The sequence below is a fragment of the Mirounga angustirostris genome, unplaced genomic scaffold (genome assembly GCF_029215605.1).
Source record: "Mirounga angustirostris isolate CCGP_5_RB_7025 unplaced genomic scaffold, mMirAng1.0.hap1 SCAF_2, whole genome shotgun sequence".
In the NCBI taxonomy this organism is placed as follows: domain Eukaryota; kingdom Metazoa; phylum Chordata; class Mammalia; order Carnivora; family Phocidae; genus Mirounga; species Mirounga angustirostris.
This window is the reverse complement of record NW_026991710.1, coordinates 137,020,146-137,030,313: the sequence shown is the minus strand read 5'-3', so window position 1 is coordinate 137,030,313 and position 10,168 is coordinate 137,020,146. Positions and strand designations below refer to the sequence as shown.

General features: G+C 34.6%; 1 protein-coding gene across 3 annotated transcripts in view; it reads left to right on the top strand.

Moving 5' to 3' along the window:
- Window positions 1-4,363: 4,363 nt before the first annotated feature.
- The window catches only part of FSTL5 (follistatin like 5), a 691,608-nt gene continuing 685,803 nt past the window's right edge, over window positions 4,364-10,168 (top strand). For all 3 annotated transcript variants that reach the window (XM_045879364.2, XM_045879363.2, XM_045879362.2), the window contains exon 1: window positions 4,364-4,489. In XM_045879364.2, the coding sequence (XP_045735320.1) occupies window positions 4,364-4,489 (126 nt within the window). The remainder of the gene's footprint in view (window positions 4,490-10,168) is intronic.

The following is a 10,168-nucleotide window of genomic DNA, read 5'->3' as shown; positions in this document are numbered from 1 at the left end:
GACCCTGGGATCATGACCTGAGCAGAAGGCAGACGCTTAACGACTGAGCCACCCAGCGCCCTTCCGACGTTTAATATCAGTTGTTTCATTTTATCTGTGACACCAAATAAATCACTCCAGTTGTCTGATAGCTTTTGCTGAGATAAGACGTTTATATTTTTATTTTTATATTTTAAATTTTTGTATAACTTTGTATTAATAAGAAATTTTAGACTTGAAAATTATAGAACTATCAATAAAAAACATGGTTAATAATATGAGAAGTAGATTAAAATTGTATAAATAAGTTGTATATAATGCATTGAAGCTTTGCATGTTGATGTTTGTTGTTTGTTTCTTGTTACCAACATTTGTTGTTACCAACTCTTAGTGAAATTTCTTAAAGCAGACATTCCTAGCCTATTGCCTTTTTTAAAAATTTTTTTATTGTTATGTTAATCCCCATACATTACATCATTAGTTTCTGATGTAGTGTTCCATGATTCATTGTTTGTGCATAACACCCAGTGCTCCATGCAGAACATGCCCTCCTCAATACCCATCACCAGGCTAATCCATCCCCTCCACCACCCTCCCCTCTAGAACCCTCAGTTTGTTTTTCAGAGTCCATCGTCTCTCATGGTTCGTCTACCCCTCTGATTCCCCCCCTTCATTCTTCCCCTCCTGCTATCTTCTTCTTTTTTTTTTTCTTAACATATATTGCATTATTTGTTTCAGAGGTACAGATCTGAGATTCAACAGTAGCCTGTTGCCTTTGACAGAGAAAATATTTCAGGAGATTATTGATCTAATTATCAATGTGTGGAGGCACCTTGGTGGCTCAGTCATTAAGCGTCTGCCTTCGGGTCAGGTCATAATCCCGGGGTCCTGGGATGGAGTCCCGCATCCGGCTCCCTGCTCCACGGGAAGCCTACTTCTCCCTCTCCCATTCCTCTGCTTGTGTTCTCTCTCTCGCTGTGTCTCTCTCTGTCAAATAAATAAATAAAACCTTTAAAAAATTAAAAAAAATAATTATCGATGTGTGGAAGTTTTCTCACCCAAGATTTGTGAGATTTTGGTCACCTATTAAAATTAATTGTTCATTTAATCTGTATGAAATATCTGTAGCTGTGTGGAATATATGTGTGTGTGAGTGTGAGTGTGTGTGTGAGAGAAAAAGAGAGAGGGAGAGGGAGAAAAAGAAAAACCCTTAAATGGGTAGTTTAAGAAATTTATGACCCAACATTTACCCTGTCATAATGAGACAAGGTTTTTGCCATGCCTCTTTCTTTTTTCTCCTGTTTGACAACTGAAGGAACATAGTATTCAGAACCCTTAGAAAATATCCCTTCAGCTGGGTTGGTCCTGTTTGCTTTATTCTTGGGCTCTCTCAAATTTAAAATATTCCATCCAGTTGTCTTATAAACAAATATTTACCTCTGAGAGAAGTATTAGACTATACATCAAAATGACAGCAAAGGGATGGATTGCAAATGAAATTATTTAGTTTTCTGGTTTAGTTTTCAGATGTTTTATAGTGGTAGTGAAATAGGAATTGCATTCAATATTATCAGAATGCAAGAAAACACAATCTTTTTTTTTTTTTTACTCTTGAATGCAGGATGACATTCATGTATGCATTCATTTATTGAATGTCTAAAAGGTACCAGACAATTTTCTAGGCTCAGATGATACAATGCTGAAAAAATACCCCCACAAAACCAGATCCTTGTATTCATGAAGTTTGAAAGAGAAGAGAGATATATAATGTAGTGAGGAAGGTCAACATTATTCAAATAATCATATTAATGATGTAGAATTACAAATGGTTGCTCTGAATTTAAGGAAAACAGATCTAGGAGCATGAGTAACTAAGAAATGTAACTCAGGCTTGGTGTTATGGGGAAAGATTCTTAAGGGATATGTTTGATGCGTGAAGGTCTTTGGGCAATAAATGGCGATGGGGAAAGGTACATTTCAAGTGGAGGAAATAGTGTACAAAAGTCTCATAGTGGGAATGGACCAAGTTCAGAAAACCAAATGAAGGTCAGTGTGGCTGGAGAGCAGTTCTTTAGAGGAAGAGAAAAAACATGCAGAGCCCAGACTCTGTGGGCACTTGCAGGATAGGTCAGGGATTTTGGCTTTTATCTTAAGGGTAAATGAGTATATCCTAAAGTTATTAACAAGGGCAATGACATCATGATTTTTGCATTTCACATGATCACACAGGCTATTGCACAGGGAATGATTCAAGGGGCATGTGCATGAATGGGGATGGCCAGTAAGGATATGCTTGGGGCAGTTTAGGGGAGATGTGATGCTGATAGCTTGAACTAGGGTTGTGACTGGAGACTGGAAAGAAACCGATTTTAGGAGATACACATTTTGAAAGTAGAACTAACAGAACTCAGGGATAGGTTTAATATGAAAGGTAAGGGAGACAAAGATGTCTCCATTTCTGGCTTGACTAAATGGGTGAATGAAAATTTGGGAAAGTGTGACTTTATGTGGGGTTTGTATACCATGAGTTGTTTTTGAAATATACATGTGGAGCTGTTAACTAAGCTAATCTGGAGATCAGATGCGAAGCAATGATATAAAGGTTCCCCCTGCTATCCAAAAATACAGCATTCCTATGAAACCTTTCATAAGCCAAGAAGAGCATAAAACGAAGAAGCGATTACCATTAATTTATACGGAAAAATTGTTGAGTGTCCTCAGACCCCCAAAATAACTCCTCTTAGGCTTTTCTGATACCTTAGGACACGTCTTGCTAACAGTTGCACAAAAATAAATCGAGATAAAGCACAGATGCTTACAGACACAGTTCAAAGCCCTGGTGCCTTGGTGCTGAGATGCTGAGTGTAGTTCCCTGGGAAGGAGCTTGGCAGGGCCACACTCTCTACTCCATGCCTCTGAGGCATGCTGCTTCTGGGCTGATGGCAAAACAAATGCAGAACTCTGTTTTCTCTTCTCACCTTTTTGTGAAACCAAAAATCCTTTTCAGATTTCTTTGGGATGGTGAAAAGAGGTACTAGTGTAGGTGTTCCGTAAAAGCAAAGTGGTTTAATGTGAACTTTTGGGGAAAATCAGGAGGTAGCTGTAATTAAAACCATAGATGACGTTGAATGTCTGGCTGGATGGAGAGAGTAGGTAAGTGGCTAAGAATGAGATTTTATAAACTATAATATTTAATGGTAAAGCAAAGGAGTGGGATGAACCCACAAAAGGACTGAGACGTTTTCATAAATTCTAGAGAAATGGAAGAGAGGGGTGTCTTAAACACCAACTAAACTTCTTGAAACAAAGAAATGTTACTTTGATAGAGTGGTAGAAGTAGAAACATGGTTTTGTGAACTAGGCTCAGAAATTAGCTAGAATGAGATACACAACTCTTTCAGAAAATTCAGGAAGTGGAGGAGAGAAATTATCTTAAACCTGGGTGATTTGAGCATCTTTAAAGATGGAAGTTAATAACTGAGTGGGGAAGTTCAGACAACAATAACTAGCAGGGTTAATTAATTGGTTAAGTTTCTCAAGAAGTCAGATGTATAGAACAGAGTAGACGGGGGGAGAAAGATCTCCTCTATTGTTACAATAGGGGCAAAGATATGCTGGTGAAAATGATAAAGTGAGATATAGTTTAATCCAAGCATAGATTTCTTTTTTTGCAAGAGGGTTGAGATTTTATATGATAATAAATTTATGCCATTTTACAACTTCTCTGGCATATTCAAAGACACAGAGCAGTGGACAGACTCATATGGCTTTTAGTTTAAAGCACTTGTTTAGAAATTTTCTAGAAAATATTCTTTTAGATAGTATTGGGAAAATGCATTCATAACTCGGTATAACCCTCTGCATAATTTTTTGGTACCTCAGTTTATTAAGTGCCTACCATAGAAGACTACCTTATCAAACTCTCACCAGTGAATTATAATAGCTATAGTTTTATTAGGTGTTATTCATCAAATGTACTCAAAGAGGAGTTCAAGATTTATAAGTATGTTGATAATTGTACTCTCTATGTGTGCTTAGAAAATTAGCCATGGTTTAAAGTTTGGTTTTTTTTTTTCATTTTCTTTCAACTTTATTTTAATTAATTCTCCTCAGTACATTTTGATTGGCATTTATATCTCTGTGTATTTAATGTGTAAGGCTGTATGAGTGAAAAAAACAGTGTTTGTTATAATCAAAGGGATCATAATCTTTTTTTGGAGATGTGTACCTATTATGGATTCAGTTGGCAATTGCCCACAAGTTTTGATTAGATCTGTGGAGATTTCCATGCACTAATGAATATTTCTTGATGATTTTTTTTCAATATATAATGGATTTTCTGATTACTTGCAATGCTAATTTTCACAGGTGAAAAGCAATAAGAATGTTTAAGTACTGGTCAGCTGTTTTGGTTCTCGGATTCATTTTTCTGGAGTCAGAAGGAAGGCCAACCAAAGAAGAAGGATATGGCCTTCAGTCCTACCAACCTCTGAGAAGATTGCGACACAAGGTACAGTCAGCATTCTGAATTTGCTCACAGTGCCTAGCAATTATGAACTGAACTACTAGGTGTCTGCTTTATTATTCACTTAGGGGCACTTATTTCAGTATATGCCTCCAGAATATAATTTTCATATAAAAGTGCACATTTTAAAATATGAAATGGTAGTAATTTGGAAATTTATAATTTGGGGAGTTAAATATTTCTTGACAAAGTATAGAGGTGGCTCATTGAAAAAAATCATTATAATTTACATTAAGTCATAGATAGACACAAAAATAAGTAAATATGTTAAGACCTAATCAACTAGGTAGACTAGATAGTTTCTTTATTCCTGTATTAAGTTCAGAACTTTTTAGACTAAAACATTAAGTGTTATGTTTCTTTAATTTGCAATAAAGCAAACAAAGAAAGATGTCTATTCCATCTGGAGATATATAGGTTGGCAAAGAATTAGTATTTATAGAAATCATTAGACATTTTAATTTCATAAAAAATCATAATTTTAAGTTCTTTAATATTGGGGAAATACTTCCTTATGATAAATATTTTCAAGTATAAAATAAATTGACATTTAGGCATACTATAGATTATGTACTTACATTAATGAAGCTTTATTTTAATAATAGAGCAACTTTTTAATACTAAAGTAACTTTTTATTCAATCAAATTAAAAGTTTATAATACATTTTGATTTTCATAGTAGAAAATAAGACAAAAGCTGACATGCTAATTATGGGGAAAATATATATTTTAAAATTTCTTATGTTACTTGTCTTAAAAAAACAAAAAAAACCACCTTGAAATAAATATAAGTACAGTTGACCCGTGAACAGCATTGGTGTTAGGGATGCTGGCCCCTGCATAGTTGAAAATCCACACATAACTTTTTTTTAAAGGATTTTATTTATTTATTTGACAGAGAGAGAGAGAGAGAAACACAAGCAGGGGGAGTATCAGGCAGAGGGAGAAGCAGGCTTCCCGCTGAGCAGAGAGCCAAGGTGGGGCTCAGTCCCAGAACCCTGGGATCATGACCTGATCCGAAGGCAGATGCTTAACTGACTGAGCCACCCAGGTGCCCCACACATAACTTTTGACCCTTAAATCTTAAATATTAATAGCCTACTGTTGACTGAAGCTTTACTGATAATATAAACAGTCAATGAACACATATTTTGTATATGTGTTATATACTATGTTCTCACAATAAAGTATTAAAAAGTTATTAAAAATTATAAGGAAGAAAAAATACATTGACAGTACAGTACTGTATTAATTTAAAAAATTGTGTATAACTGGACCTATTCAGTTCAGACCTGTGTTGTATACATACATGCATATATATATGCATATATTTACATTGCATCCATATGCATTGCGTACATGTTTTTGTTGAAATTCTTCCATACTTTTATAATGTTTTCATCAAATTGCTAAACTTGACTGGAAGTTTTATGTGCCAGACCATAGGGTAATCTCTTAAATGTAATATTTTATTTAATCTCCAAAACAATCTTATAAAGATATACCTTTTTCATTTGATATATGAAAAATAAAGATTTTTAGAAATGTTAAGGGATTTTATGAATGCCTACATTTATTAAATGTATTAATTGACTAGGGTAACATGCAATATAGGTTTAATAGCCAGAAAATATAAAATAAGTAAAATATGAAAATATACTTCAGTGTCAAAAATCATTGTTGAAATTTAGTCACATGTAAAAGTAAGTTTCTGGATAAATGCAGCTGGAGAATTGACCTTGTTCCACTATCTTTCAGTTATCATTTGTGTCCTCTACCTCATAGACGAACAATCAGTTTTATCCTAGTCCAAAGCATAGAAATAATAACCCCCTTATGAACACTCTCAAAAGATATTATTAATACAAGATATTGGCTCATTTTGTTACATAGCAGTGAATATGTACTCTGTGCTGTTTGTCTACCCTGAGTCATGTGTCTTGAGGTCAGAGACTATGCCTTTCTAATCCTTTCTTTCCTGGTGCCGTGATCATAATAGATATGGTTTAATTGACTCCGTGGCAGAAAAATGACCAGCAGAATGCATGGCTATGCTGTTTTCATTGTTCTCCTGCTAAATATAATACCACAGGTTTTTATGGGTCAGTGTACATTTATAAGCACACTATTTTGAATTAAATTTGGACGTTGAAGATAAATTATGCATTTCTGTGAGATTTAGTAAACCTTTAAAGAAAAGAAACAACACTATGAGTTAAGCCTATTTGAGAAACACTAATAATCACCCAAAATGATCAAAGTTACCTCCCAATCTTTTCTATCTCTGTGGCTCTTACCTCTAAATAGTTAGAGGTAATATATGATTACTGGTATTTAAAAGCAGAGAGGCAAAATGTAATGCCTAACTTTCAAACGACTTAGGACAGAGGTAAGATTAAGCTATAAAAGTCATTCGTGAGTGTGTGCATGGAAGCATGTAAAGAAGTACCCTGAGTTGTACAAGTCCCTGCCAAAACCTCACCAAGTACTTTCTGCTCACTAAAACATCCCCACCCAACCGCAGGGAAGTACCTTTATTTCCCCAAGACCTCGAAGATTCATCTCATTATGGCCTTTATTTCTATTTGAATCGATCATTATTTGGATCCCAGAAATGCCCTGTCATCCTTTTTCCACTGATTCCCATTCCAGTTAGGCTCATATGCAACCTTATTGGTGAAGCCTCCCCAGACCATAATTAAAAATGGAACAGTCACAGGCATTTCTTTTCTCCCCTTTTAAAATATATTTTCACCATTTGTCATGGTCATAGTTCACCATGTCCTATTTATTAGTTTATTGGATGTTCCCTTCCATTATGATGTGAACTACTATTCATCTTGCTGTACCATAGCACCTAGAATTGTGTTTGGCACATAGTCAACACTTAATAAATGTATATGGAATGAATGATTCCATCTGCTGACTAGAATAAGGCTGAAATCATATATATATCTGATACATAATATATTATATAGTTTATTGTAATTAATAATTAATTAGGTATAATTTGTTCTGTTTGTGAGAGTAAAATCAGCAGAGCAATCCTTAATAAAATGTTTAAAATAAATTATTTTAATATTATTACATAGATTAATTTCCTATTATTTGTTATTTTTTAAACTTAAGTTTCATTTAAATTGCAAAGAATATAAATATCTATATTTCTGTAAGACTTAGGGAATGGATAAGAAGATTTTTTATTTGGATTAGGCTCCACTGTATTGAATATATTTATTGACTAGTAAGCAATAAAATAAATCATACATATGATAGATCTTGATATATATTAGCTATTTTCCACATTTTCCCAGAGAAGTGTCAGTACTTTGAGTTTGAACAAATATATGTTTAGAACTCATGTTTACCGAATATCTGCGTGTCAACTGTAAAATGAATCGTCTCTGGGGAGCAAAAAGTGAAAATGATTTATTTGTCAGATTAGATAGAAATGTTGTAGATATAAATATAAATATATATGTACATATTTATATCATTTACAACTATATGTACACATAAATGTGATTGAAAACACATTTGTTTGTGTCGTAAATGTGAATAGCATATAAATCCATCATGCCAATTTTAGAAATTGTAATTATAGTCCACAGTATGTCTGAAGGAGCTGATCATGTGTTTCAACTGTGTGTTTATCCAACAGGCATTTATGGAACATCAAATGTAGTAATTTAGTCGCTTATTCTATATATTAGGTCATTTAACTATTGAATATTCCTATGTAGTAAGTGGTTTTATTGTTATTCCATAGATGAGGAAACTGGAGTTCACAAATGTATAGTAATTTTTAATGTCACATACCTAGAAAATTAAGAGAAAGGATTTGGGACTTAATACAAGAGACTAAATAACTTAATGCAGAATACACAACGAGAAATTTTCGTAGTAATTTGACCTGTGTGCCATATATTTCCTATTCTCCCCACATTCTGATCACATGGTAGAAAGGTAGGATTTTATGTCCCTTTGTGGTTGGATGGGACTAAGTGTCTAGTTCTGGCCAATGAGTTAAGAGAAGTGCCACAGAATGCATCTGGGCTGAATATTTGATTACAATTATAAAATGTTCCTGAATTCTCTTTTTCCTCTAGCATTACAAACAACATCTGTTCAAGGTAGTGGTTGCTTAATCATCCCAAGTTTCTAAATAGCCAGGATGGGTATAACACCCAGGCAATTAGTGATTGTCTTGAAATGTGAAATGAGAGAGAGAAAAAATCAAAACAAAACACTTCTGTTTTAAACCACTGAGATTTGGGAGTTATTTGTTACCTCTGCATGACCGTAGCCTATCCTCACCAATGAAGACAGAACTAGTACTTGCACTCATATCACCTCATCAGAAATCCTGGGCTCCTTTTCTGTGCCATCTTGGCTTCTTGTTTCATCTCCACTCTTTGGATTTTTCTTACTCTCAGAGTTACTCTACTTCTTTCTTGTCTCTACTACTTGCTGGGTCATAATTTCCATCACGATAGAACTTCCTGTTGTATTTATAGCCCTATAATATACATGTCCTAATATTCTAGCATATTGTCCTATACTCTCATTGGTTGGCTATGAATCCTGTTAGGAACAATATTATATCTTACCTCCCTTTTCTTACCTACAGCACTCATCACACTGCTGCATTGTTTGCTGCTGCTGATAATCAAAGTCAGGCCTGAAGGAAGATCTTAGGAGGACAATAGGAAAGTTCTTTGAGTATACCTAGTGGGACCACTTAGAGACCTTAAAATTCTTAGGTCTTTATGTGACCAGAGAATGCTATGTCCAGCTTTATGGTACAAAGCTACACCTGCAAACCTAAAGTGCATTTATGATGCCTTTACTTTCTAAATCAAAATGTTTGTCTATGTGAGTAGTTACTGTGCAAATGAGCAAAGAGTTGGCATAATTTAATAAATCCAGAGAGTGTTGCTATGCCCTGTAGTACAGTATAATTCAAAGACATCATTTGTGGGAGATTATTTTTGACTTTTGGTATAAAAAAGTGATAGCTGTGGGTTGGTGAAGAGTGGCAGAAGAGAACTCTAGGGAAGGAGACAAACATTAAACAACACATCAAAACCATGACCGCTTAGAGTCTGGAAACCTTCAGGCAAACCCAGGAGCATTATTTCCTGACTGAGGAAAAATTGTGCCCTTCTATCTGAAATCTCTGACTGCTTGCAGCATGTTCACGGGAAGGCCCTTAAAATGTTAATATATTTTGTGGAGGTAAGGAAGCAATTTGGCACATTATCTAAGAGCAAAAATGGTGGCGATGAAGGGAGTGAAGGACTACTGGTCAAATAATTAAATATTAAGACCATGCTAATTAATATACATGTTGATAGATTTATTCCATATACATCATAATGGCTGAATATTATTAATGAATCTCAGATTTTTTCTTCTAATCAAAGAACTTATGTTTGAAAAATCAGAACATTTTTGAAATTTTATTTCTGAGAAATGAGATTCCAGTATTAACTGAGCTAGTTCCTGGGACCCAATTTCCATAGGGCAGTATAAATAGGACCAGGTTCAACCAGCACATACCACAGGAATGTTACATGAGAAGATCTGTGAGTTAAAGGACACCAGCTTTACTGTATGGGCCATAAGCCTGCCTGTTCTTTGCACCCAAGGCAGACATTATCT